The following is a 12381-nucleotide window of genomic DNA, read 5'->3' on the forward strand; positions in this document are numbered from 1 at the left end:
TGGAGGCTGGGATTGGGGGCACAGTGTGCACCAGTGGTGAAACTGATGAGCCGGATCACACAGTGGACTGAGAGAGGCGGTCCACACGCGGGGGCAGCCAGGCGGGCAGTGGGGCTCCCGATTTTGACAGATTGAGGCGGATGGGAATTCAGCCACCCTGGAGGGAGCTGGCTCCGGGCTCTCTGTCTTGGCCAGGCCAGCCTCCAACGCTCCAGCAGCACATAGAGAGGGAGCCTTGGGAGCAAGGGCCTCCCTAAAATGTGTGCCCATCTAGGACTGCCAGCCCCGGGTTTAGGTCTTTGGTGCCTTAGAAGCCTTCTGGGTCCTGGACCATTGCAGGGCTCACAGCTTCGAGCTTTCAGAGCCAGAGGCCCAGCCCTGCTCTCCGCTGTTGAGACAGGCAATGTGGTTGCCATTCCGGGTGCCATCCCTGCTTGCTGCCTTGCAAGGCTGTTGAAAGAAGGATCGGGACACTGCTGGTGAAGTGCTTAGCACTATGCAGGGCCTGGGGTGTGAGGTGCATGTCTCAGTCCTTCACTGAGACGCCCGTTCAGCGTGGGGAGGCTTCCTTGCACTTCTGTAGGAGGGGACCACCATCCTGGAGCGCAGAGCAGTGCACAGTTGTACAAAAGCTGCCAGTGAACTCTGCAGCTGCTTTGAGACCCCTTGGCTGACAGACTTCTGAAGGCTTTTGAACTGTAGTTGCTTCCAAGCTCAGTCTGCAGTTGGGAGCATTCCTGCCAGCTGGCGGTGCGGCAGCCTCATAGGAGGCCTCCCAGGTTTTGGGGATGAAATCACAGCAGGTGGTTCTCTAAGGCTCTGAGTCTGTCTTCTGCTGCTCACTGGCAATAAGACCTCAGGGAGGCCCTTAGCCACCCCGAGCCTTGGTTTTTCCCTTCCATACAATGGGAATAACAATCCATGTCCTCCCTACCTGTTTACGGAATTGTTAAGATCAAAATGAGATCACGGAGGAGGTAGTGCTTTTACAAATTGATAATTAGATAAAAGAAATCATTCTTAAGGCAGAATTCCTGCTTCTGGACGGAAAGAGAGGAGGAAAGTGGGGCGCAGGGAGATTAAGGGATTTGCTGAAGCCCGTACAGCTGGGTAGAGGCAGGACTGGGAGGCTCAGGCCAAGGCCAGCTTTGTGGAATGATGGCTTTTCCAAGCTGGAAGGGACCACTGTCCACGCCTCACCCCTCCTCTCGCAGGGAGAACATGATGAGACAGGGAGCAGAGGCCCTCTGGTCAGCTCCTGCCCCACCTGGCTTCTCCCTGGGGAATCTTGGGGTCTTTTGCTGGGCGTGTCCTTCCCCTGCATGAGCTGGGGGTTCTGGTAAGTGGAGGGAACCTGTTGTTAAGTGGCAATATTGCACTTACCACGTTCACCCAGTTCCCTGAAGCCAGGGTGGGGCCTTCTTCCCTCTCTCCTCTCTGGGAAGATCAGCTTCTGAGCACTTTGGGGCAGGAGAGGAATGGCTGGCACCCTGGGAACACTTAGCGTGCCTCGCCCTGGAGGGTGGCATCCCTGAGGGCTAGGCTGGATGGCAGGGTAGAAAATGTCTCCAAATGCTATTAGACGATGCAATAACCACCCCAGCTCAGAGCCTTTGCATTGGCTGTTCCTTCTGCCTGGAACGGTTTCTCCCAAGCACTCTCCTTGCTGGCTCCTTATTGTTCAGGCCTTCGCTCGAGTGCTGCCCCTTCAGAGAGGCCTTCTCTGACCACCAGGCTCGAGTAGGTCTTCTCCTTTTTGGCCTTTTCACAGTTTCTAATTATATTGTTTCATTGTCCATCGGTTTATTGTCTCTGCCCCCAAGCTGAGGGCAAAAGCTTAGTTAGTCTCTTACTTTCCTCTTTACCCCAGGGCCTAGAACAATCCATGACACATAACAGGTGCTCAATAAATATTATGAAGTGAATGAAGTCCTGAGTAATAGCAACAATAGCTGCTGGTCGTTGAGGCCTGCGATGGTCCTCACTGCTTCCCTCCCCATAGCTCTGAGAGGCAGGCGATGTCATTAAGCATTCCCATTTTATAGACTTTCCTGAGGTCGACAGCTAGAAAGTGGCAAAGCTGGGATTCAAACCAGGCCTGCCAACTGCAAAACGAGGAGGGACTGCATAGAAACACTGTCTTTTTCTCTGTTCCGAGCCATCCTGTCACGCTCTCAGCTCCCTGGCTGAGTTCATCTAATCGCAGCCCTGTGGGGTTATAATCAAATTCCAGCGGAGTCAGAAAGAGCTTGCAATGCCCTGATCAGAGCGTCCTGCAGTGGATGATAACACTGGGCATGCTGTACTGCCCCGCCCCCAGCACGTTCTTACTGCTTCGGCAGGCTCCCTGGGTCCCGGCAGCTCCCCGGTGCTTGTGCCAAAGCTGGCCTGGCTTTGACGTCATCCCGGCAGTCCCTCCAGGGAGCCAGAGCTTCCTTAGGCCATTACTTGCCAAGCACTGTGCTAGGCCCAGCTGAAAAAGGCTCTCTTAGAAGGAGTTTCTAATCTGGTTGGGGAGACGAGACTGCAGCATTTAACAAGGGTAAAGAGCAAAGCAAGATGTAAATGACAGCCGTGCTGGAGTCCGTTGCGCTCTCAGTTGAGCTGAAGAATTGTTGGTCAGGCCCAGCTCAGGTGCCAGGCAGGAGTGGGGCTGCAGAGGCTGCGTGACTGTCCGCCGAAGACTTTCCAAAGGGACCCGAGTTTCTGTTTGAGTTCCTTTGGCATGTCTGTCCAGCCACCCATCTAACCTTGGCCTTGTGATCACATGGCGTGCTGAGGTCGGGGAGGGGGTTCTGGGAGCCGGGGGAGGGGGCCTGGCCCCACAGAGCATCAGAGGGCCGGAGACTTTGTGCCGCCTGTCCCCTGGGGTGACCTCACCATTTCTGTCCGGCGGCTCTCCACAGGCCTCCACTGTGTTGGGAACCACCGCCTCCCTCCCTTCCCCCAACCCATGGGCACGCGGCTCGCCAGCTGGCCCCCGAGCCAGCTTCCCTGCTCCTCTGGCTGCCTCGATGTCACTGGGGATTAGTGTGCCTTTGTGGCTTTTAGCGGGCACTCCCCTCCCTGCTGCAACCTCACCCTCTGGAGCCCAGGGGTGGGCTTGGGTCCAGGAGCCCCCTGAACCAGGGAGCAGCCCTGACCGTCCCTTTCTCTATTTTCCCTGACGTCAGAAGGCAGAGTGCTTATTCACTTTGGAAGCGCACTCGCAGGAGCAGAAGAAGAGAGTGTGCTGGTGCCTGTCGGAGAACATCGCTAAGCAGCAGCAGCTGGCGGCTTCGCCCCCGGAGAGCAAGGTAAGGGCCTCGCCAGTGGCCGCAGCCCTGGCTGCCTGGCTCCCCTCGGCCAGCCTGGACCCTCGAGCGTCCGAATTGAGCCTGGGACCATTCTGAGCTTAGGAGTTGGATCTGGGCAACGAGCTCTTGGCATGGAAGCCTGTGCTTGGATGTCTCTCCCTGTTGGCATTTCACTGGTCTGCTGAGTGGGTTTCACATTGCTCAGGTAGAGTGACAGAGCCAAGCTGATCATGACCCATCACTTCTCGGCTCTGTTCTGTGGTTTGCCCGTGGCAAGGTCTAATTTGGGCTGGCCTCCTGCTGCTGCCTGGCATGTGGTTCCCCTCTGCCATTGGGTGGGTCGTGCCCAGGGGCAGCACACTGGTGTTTAACACTGGCCCAAGCAGACATTATTGGGAGGGAATGTTTGTGGCAGAAGCTGTTCTAGTTTGATGCCGGCCACAGCCAAGTGGAGCCAAGTGGAGTTTGCTGGGGCCTGGGGGCTGACCAGCTGGAAGATTAGAGGCTCCCAGCTGAGGCTGATCTGGGACAGGTGCCCCTCAGCTTGTCCCGTGTCTGTGGAGGGGGATGGGATGGGAGCTGGACCACAGCCTTTCCATTTGTCACCAGGGTGCCAGCCACAAGGCACAGTTGTATTTCCCATTTGTGAGTCACTCAAGTCCCTTCTCTTGCTAAAAGTGTTGGCCATTTTTGGACTTGGTCTTGTTGGCTACAAAAGGAGCTGTGGTGGTCGGTCTGCTGGACTGGGGGGAAGTGGGTAAGTGCAAGTGAGTGGCGGGCAGCAAACTTGCAGGCCTTGTTGCTTCTTCCCCATGCATTCAGGCCCACTGGGCCACGGGCAGCAGGCATATGGTGGGGGGCAGTGGGAGCAGGCCTGATGAGGGCAGGAGGTTGGGAAGAAGTGGCTGGGCAGGCTCTTCTGGAAGGGCAGTGGTGGACAGCACCTCCCCAGCTGTTCCCTAAGGAATAAGAAGTCAGAGTCTGAGAATTATAGAATCTCAGGCTTGAAAGTTATCTGGTTTTACACTAGCCAGGGGCAAGAATAACTTTGATGAGGGAGGGCAGCAGGAAGATCATGGACTTCCAAGTCACACTCTACTGCTGACTGGCGATGTGACCTTGGGTGGATCACTATACTACTCAATGCCTTGGTGTCTCCATCTGGGGACAATAGTTCCTCCCCTAAAGGATTGTTGTAAGAATCAAATGAGATGCTGCATATACAGTTCATAGCATGGTGCCTGGTATACAGTAGGCGCTCAATCAACCACAACTGTGGGGAGTGCACTGCCCCCCCCCCCCGACGTCCACCCAGGCTGCTTGTTGCTACACTGGCTGGTTCCCACTGTCAGGTTCTTCTGCTGAACAGAGACCTGTCCCGAGGCTATAGGCTGCCTTGCCCCCTGGATCCCCGGTTGGTCACAGTCAGAAACCAGGCCACTCGCTCTTCACTGGGGCAGCCCCTGGGGTGTCGCATGGCTGAACTCGTGTCCCCAGCTTTCTTATTTTTGGGCTTAGCTCCTCTTAGTCTGGGGGAAAGAGTTCTTTCTGCCTCAGCTTCAGAGTTTGTGGGCTTGGGAGTGTGTTGGCAACAGCCTTCTCCATGCCGTGGGGGTCTCCCCATCTTCCGTTGGGAGGACAGTGTGAGCGACTGAAGGGAGGCTAGCTTTCTGAGACAGGCTCCGATCCCTGCAGGGCTGCGGGCTGGGCTGGCTGATCCTGGAGGGGCCTGAGGGTTTGGGGCCTGGTTTCAGGGCTACACCGAGATATGTGGGCATCCGGGACAGGCAACAGTTGGACGCCTCTCCAAATCAAAACTCTTTAAATGTGTATTTAATGGAGAAGCTGTGTGCTGGGTGGGAGAAAGGTAAAGATGGAGAGCCTGACCACTGAGACAGGCTCAGCATTGCCTCCTCGCCTGAGGACTGGGCCCTGCCCCAGCCTTGCACCATCCACTTGGCTCACCCTCCTCAGAAGGCAGTTGTGGAACCATCTTTTGTTTGGCAGACCCCTTGGGAGTCTCACCACCCAACCTTCCCCACCCCTACCATACACACTTAAAGAGTCTTAGCAACTTATTCCTTCTAGACACTTACAGAATGCTCTCTGAGAGAAGTTCCGGTAAATGATTTTCTCCAGCCCCGTGTAGGTCCACGAGTGCTTTGGCAACCTTAACAACTTGGCCCACATGGCTATCCAGCTGGCCACAGGTCGTCCACCTGTGCTCAGCTCCGTCAGGTCCTGGCCACCTCAGAGGCCACCAGGAACCTCCTTGCTAAGGGCTGGGCCACAGCCTTTCCACTGGGGTTGCCATCCTCCAGGGAGAGAGAAGAGGGAAGGCCAAGCAGAGCGCAGACACCGGCTTCTTCCTTTTCAAGCAAAAAGAGTCCTGTTTGACCAATTTGTTCGAGTCCTGACTGAGTCGCATGCCTTTTCTTTGTTCTTTCTGTGAACGCTCCGCCTTCTGCTGCACCATGGAAATGCTGCCTAACCCACTCCCCACACCCTCGACTCAAACTCCTCTCTGGGGAAAGAGGGGTTTGCAAGGCAGCTCCGCAAACCCCCATGCTGCCCCTTCCCAACCCCGTTCCTTTCAACAGTGTTTGCTGTCACCTTGGGATGGGGGATTCTTCAGACATCTCGAGGAATGTCAAGTTCTTTCCAAATTTGCAAAAAGTAAGAAAGGTGCTATGCCCTGAACATGAAATGCTTGTTGGGAAGGATGGAGGGAATTGGAGGAAGATGGGTTCAAAGAGCAACAGAGACCGGTGTGCCACAACCTGCTGGGTGACCTTTGGCAGCCGCTTCCCACTGTGGCCTCAGTGGTCCCATCTGCACATTGGTCAGGTGGCTCCTTCCAGCTCTGCAGGCTGGGTGACTATCATGAAAGCTGAGGGCCTAGGGTCATCCAGTCTTCACTGGGGAACTCCATCCTGAAGGTTTCTGTGTAACTTGACTGCCTGTGGAATCTGCTGCCCTTAGGGGTCAGGTCTGTGCCCCTCTTGGGGGCGTGGGGGAGGAGCAGGCACAGGCTTTTCTGGCCGCCGTCTGAGGTGCCTGCGGCCGGAGGGTTGCAGTGGGGGGTCCAGCTGTGGCAGGGTGGACACAATGAGGCAGGCAGCAGCCAGATGCATCCCTTCTCTGGGGGCTCCATGGCCTTGCTCTGGCTGACTCTTTTTTTTTTTTTTTTTTGTGAGGGAGATCAGCCCTGAGCTAACGTCTGTGCTAATCCTTCTCTTTTTTTTTGCTGAGGAAGACCGGCTCTGAGCTAACATCCATTGCTAATCCTCCTTTTTTTTTTCCCCCAAAGCCCCCCAGTAGATAGTTGTATGTCATAGTTGCACGTCCTTCTAGTTGCTGTATGTGGGACGCGGCCGCAGCATGGCCGGAGAAGCAGTGCGTCGGTGCGCGCCTGGGATCCGAACCCGGGCCGCCAGTAGTGGAGTGCGCGCACTTAACTGCTAAGCCACCGGGCCGGCCCCTCTGGCTCACTCTTAGCTGACCGTGGTAGGTAGGAGGCTGCTCTGGGTCGGCCTGCGCGCTCTCCCTCTTTCTGTAGAAATAAACGGCCTGCTTCCTCTCCTCTCCCAGCTTCCGTCTTCTGCTCACCACCCGCTTCTTCCTCATCAGAACGCTGCCCCCTCTCTTGCTTCACCATCTATCCTTGGAGGGAACCTATCTGTCTTCTTCTGCCTGGGATAAATTTTATTAAACTCCCTGCCCTGGGGAGTGCGGATGCTTCTAATCTAGAACAACTCACAGGTGGTCCTACCTGTGGCCATTGAGATTCTAAGCGAGTAGGGACGCACAGATACATATTATTTTAGGTATTCGATCAAATATACATAAGAAATGCCTGCTCTGTGCCAGACACTAGGTTAGGTCTTTTGGGGTCACAGAAATGAATGACACCTGGTCCCTGGCCTTACAGAATTCTCCTTTAATTTTAAGGACAGACATGACAAGGGCACTGCGTGGCGATCCAAGCATTAAAAGCCATGCGTGATGGGTTCTAAGAGCGGTCCCGGGGGCTCTTGGCTACACAGTCATCATCCGCTCAGTGAACCTCCGCTGAGCCCCTACCACGTGGGCAGCGCTGGCCTGGGCAACAGGAAGCCTCTGAGGAGAGTGGGCTCTCGATAGAGCCATCAGGGATGAGAAACGGGGTGCGGTGCAGCATGTCCTATGTGTTCTCTGGGTGTGCCCTGGGCCCGATGGTGGGAATGCATGGATGAATCTGTCACATTCTTTCCTTGGGAACGCATGGTCCAGCGTTGGAGGCAGACATGCCAACAGATTGTTCAAAAATAACGTAGCAAGTGATATGGGAGATGTAAGCTCTTACCAATCTGTGACCTCGGGTGACACACCGAGCCTCTCTGAGACTCAGGTTTTTCATTTCAATAAAGTGGATGGATTAACAGGGTTCTCGTGAGGATTAAACTCATGTAACGTGCTTAGCAAAGTGGCGCACAAGAACTCTGTGAATTAGTATTATTATTAAAGTTATGTCTATATAGGAAGATTCATCTAGTGGCCTTGTTTATTGAAGCTGAATGCTGCTGTTCTGAGCACATGTGACGACTGCTCCGTGTCACTTCCTGGTAGCCACCTGCCATATGCCAGGGCCCAGGCAGGGAAACTGAGGCCTCCTGGGTCTGCTCTGGCTGTAAGACTTCTCCCAGATGTGACCCCAAGGTGCATGCCACCTTGTCATCTCCACTGGGGCAGCCAGAGATGGGGCCCTGGAGATGCCAGGGTCTGTCTGAGCACCTTAGAAAGGAGCAGGGGCAGGTTCTGGCATCAGGCAGCCCTGGCCTGAGTAGACAGCGAGCTAATTCCAGTTCTGTCTGGTTCCACAGAAACTCCACCCTTATGGCTCTCTCCAGCAGGAGATGGGGCCGGCCAACTCAACCAATGCTACCCAGGATAGAAGCTTTACCTCATCAGGACAGACTCTGATTGGCTGAGCAAACCCAAGGGCGGGACTCTGCTTCTGGCAACTTAACCCTTTCTTGGGCGCCCCCTACCACACAGTAACCTCACCTCAACTGGACCCAAAACGGAGGACCAACATGGTGGGCCTAGGGTCACCTGAAGGCAGTGACCCCACGAGTGTGTGTGCACTGGCATCACAAGGACCGCGGTGGTGTGAGAGGCCCTGTGGGCACGTGGAGACTGGCATCAGAGAGTCCCAGATGGAGAAGACTCAGAAGCTTATTCCCTACAAGGAAGAAGGAGATGCAATAGCATCTGGGCTCCTAGTGGTTCCAGCACCTGCCTTGGGGCAGCAGGAGAGGTCAACTCTGATGGAAAACAAAGCCATGATCCTCTGCCACCGGAAGGCATCTTCGCCCATTCACTCATTTTTCATCTGTACTCATTCATTCATTCTTTCATTCAATGGATATTTTGGGGGCATCTACTTTATGCCAGGCTCTGTGCTAGGGGCTAAGGATACTGTGGAGAATGAGATGGATGTGGTCTCTGCTCTTGTCAAGATTTCAGTCCTAGTAGGGGAGTGAGCATTAAAAACATCAGCACCAACACACATACATGTGATTACAAACTGTGATAATCTATGAAGGAAAAGAACAGAGTCCTTTAAGAGAGAATATTATTTAGATTGCTATGTGGGGAGTTGGGCAGGGGAGGAACATAACTTGTAAGCTGAGACCTGCAGGCCAGAAAGGAGTTAGCCAGTCAAGGACTTTGGAAAGAGTGTTCCAGGCAGATGGAACAGCCTCTGGAGAGGATCTGAGGTGGGAAGGAGCTTGGCACGCTGGAGGAACGGAGGCCAGGCCAGTGTGGCTGGAACTCAATGAGGAGGCAGATGGGCGGGTGGGGGCCAGGTCATGCAGGGCTGTGGTGGTTAATGCTTTATTGATTTCCTTCTAGAAACAGTAGGAAGCCATTGAAGGCTTTTGAGAAAGGGAGTCACAGAGTCTCAGGTACGTTTCTAGAAGATTAGAGACCCCAAGGAGGGGCCCATGTGGGTGTGAGGAGATCAGTCAGGGGTCCCTTCAGTCCTCCAGTGAGGGGCGGTGGTGGCCCATCCTGGATGGTGGCTGGGGTGGTGGGGTATGTGAATGCCAGACTCTGGGATTTTGGAGGCTCTGGAGTGAGAAGAGATCCTTCTCTGTCCCTCCACCCGCCATGCCCTCACCCTCTGCTGTGTGCCACTCTCTCAGTAGATGCAAGTGAGGATGGGGGCCTTGCTCATAGAGCCCCCTCCTGGCCAGGCCTGGGCAGGGACCAGTGCTGAGTTCTAGGGATGTCTCTGGGAGTTGAGAGCTGTGGGGGCTTCACCTGGCCAAGGTAGGAAAGTTCACAGCCCCCAGGCCTCACCAGGGGCTGCCTGTGCTGGATGGTCTGATCAGAAACTGGAATTCAGCCCTCTGGAAACTGACTTGGTTTGCTTTCTGTAGAGCTTCTAAGGGTCAGGGACCGGGGCTAGGCATGGCTGAGCAGCTCTAGTGGAGACTGTCCTGCCACAGGCTAAAGAGAGACCTACCAAGGGGACAGTGGTTAGAGCTCAGCCTGCTCGCTGCCTGCTGTTGGAGTCCAGGGTCAGGCAGCTCTCACAGCTTTTCTAACTGCCAAGACCTAGAGGGAGGGAAGCCCAGGGCCACAGGTCTAAGCGGCATAGCTCATACACAAAGGTATGTATGGGATGAGGGTAAGAGAGGCTGGAGAGATGGCTCAGGCCAGAGAAGCCCCCAACTTTGGACACCTTCTGTGTCGTGTCCTGTAAGACCTTCTCAGTGTTTTTAGAGAGGGGTCTTGGGCCTGGTGTTGCTCAGCTGCTCTGGCCACTTGAACCCCAAGAAGGGTGGCGCAGAAGAGAATTCGTCCTTCACCTTCCACTTCTCCTCCTCCCAGCCTAGGGAAGACCGGACGTGTCGCATCGGCAGTCTAACGGGATGGGACGCATCCCCCAGTGACCAGGCCAATGCCCCCGCCCAGCAGGGGAGTAGACTTGGCCTGAAGTGGGACACGTGATCCACAGTGTCTGTCAGCCAGGACTCAGCCGCAGGGTTAATTCTGAGAGGCTGAGCAGCTGGGTCTGCACAGACAGCAAGCTGCACTTTGATTTCATTTGATTCCCTTACAAAATGACATTAAGGGGAATGTGAGGCACTGCAGAATCGCCTGTCTGGGAAGGCAGCAAGCTTGTCTCTCCAGGACCTGGTGACCTACCTCTGTCCACCAGACAGGTGCAGAGGACGGGAGCTCTGGCCACAGGGAAACGGAGAGTTGGGCTGCAGCACCCAGCCTCAGGGACGGGACTTTCCTCCAGCAAGCTGCTGAGTCGAGCGGACGTTCGCGTGGGGGTCCTAGGCCCGGCCGGCTGCTGGAGAAGCGGACATCAGCTCCTGGCAGGCCCTGGGCTTGTCCTCCCAGTGACTGTGGGGAGCCACAGCACCTTTGCTGCTCTGCCTCTCAAATCAATGAAACAATTCATTTGGCTTCGTGGCTTGAGAAGATGAAACATGACCGTGCGGCCACTGCTCCTCAGCGTCCCAGTCCATCCCGGCCGTCCAGGATAATGAACAAGCCATCGAAATTGCACTTGAGAGTCATAATCACGGGAAACATGGCCGAGCCCCTCCCTCCACATAAATCACGCTGAGAAGCACACACAATGGTCTCTTTCCTGAAGGGTCGATTGTCTTGGTTTGGTGTCCCGGGGCCTAGGAGCTGGGAGGATGGGAGCACAACCATGTATTGTTAAAAAGGCCATCTGTGCGATTTGAATACAAAGTGATCCTTTTAGTTCCCCGCACACCCTCTGATCCCGTTTTCATGTTTTCTTGTGTCTCGGGCTCTGGTCTTTGGAAACTCTCCGTCTCTCCTGTAAGCGGGCACGCCCAGGTCTCTGCTGGGCTGGGTCATTTGGCCCTTTGGGAGTTGGGACCTGTTGGAAATAATGATGACATTTATTTATGTACGTCTTGTTTTTTTTATTTTTTATTTTTGTCATATATCCCGCCACCAAAGCCCTCATTTCTCACACACGACACCAAGAGGTTTCTGCAGTGAAGGCACAGGCAACTTCACAACGGGGGAGGGTTCCCCACAGTGAGAGCATGGGCCTTGGAGATGGCAACTGGGGTCCCCAGGAATTATCTCCCCTAGTCCTCCTAGCAGCCTCATTTTACAGATGAAAGGGACTTAAGACTCAGAGAAGTTAAATGATTTATTCCGGGTCACACAGCTGGTAGGAGACTGAGCTAGTCCTCAAGCCAAGGCTTTCAGCCTAATCCATTGCTCTTTCCAGATCCAAAGGTTTGCCTTTTAGGGATGAAAGTAAGAGAAGTTGATCATCTCCTCCAGGAAGAGGCAGGAGGAGGAGATCCTGCGTGTAGAAGTTGTGGCCTTTTGAGCTCTAGAGAGAACACTTCAGGACGAATAAAGTGAGAGCCCTTATTCCCCACACAGTGGAACTTCCAGAGTCTATAATCCTGAGGGGTGGCCCAGGCTGAAAACATCAGTAGTTTCACACAAGATTTGAAAAGTCTGCTGTGAAGGACAAGGTAGACCTCCTTAGACAGGCTCTTGGGGGCACTGGGCCGGGCGGGGTATGCCTTTCCCCTTCTGAGTCTGGTGTTTAAGAGGATCAGCAGACACAGTCTTGGGGTACGTGGCAGCAATGGAACTGTGGCCAGAGGCAGAAAAGGTAGCTTCTGGTTCAGGCCCTGGTGCGCTGAGCGTGACTGGAAGGAGGCCTGTGACCTCAGCTCCGTCGAGGGTGGGGAGAGAGCCTGCTTCAGGGTCTGGGCCCAGATTTTGCTAATTGACTGGTTTCGAATCTCAACCCTAAGTAACTGGGAGTCAGCTCTACTGGATTTCAGATATCTCCCCCAAGAAGCAAACTCTTTTCCCTGAAAAGTTCAGCCATTTTCGAGTCTCTCCAGCTCTCCTGCCTGCCCCCGTGCTGCCGTCTGGCTGTGGATAGACTGCCTTCTTCGCCATCTTGCTCTTGGCCTCGGCCATCTTGCTGTTCTTTTTTTAGCTCTTAAAGAAGACAGCACAACCTTACCCTCTATCTGGTCTTGACCTCGTCTTCCTTCAAGCCTTTCTC

The 12381-nt window shown here is 54.6% G+C and overlaps 1 protein-coding gene across 5 annotated transcripts in view; it reads left to right on the forward strand.

Moving 5' to 3' along the window:
- RGS3 (regulator of G protein signaling 3) overlaps window positions 1-12381 on the forward strand; it is a 122207-nt gene that overhangs the window by 62057 nt on the left and 47769 nt on the right. For 3 of the 5 annotated variants that reach the window (XM_058523832.1, XM_058523833.1, XM_058523834.1), the window contains one exon: window positions 3174-3296. In XM_058523832.1, the coding sequence (XP_058379815.1) occupies window positions 3174-3296 (123 nt within the window). Of the gene's footprint in view, window positions 1-3173; window positions 3297-8158; window positions 11872-12381 lie in introns of those variants that run through there. The other 2 variants (XM_058523835.1, XM_058523842.1) reach the window with 1 other exon arrangement.

This window comes from Diceros bicornis, chromosome 28 (genome assembly GCF_020826845.1).
Source record: "Diceros bicornis minor isolate mBicDic1 chromosome 28, mDicBic1.mat.cur, whole genome shotgun sequence".
Lineage (NCBI taxonomy): Eukaryota > Metazoa > Chordata > Mammalia > Perissodactyla > Rhinocerotidae > Diceros > Diceros bicornis.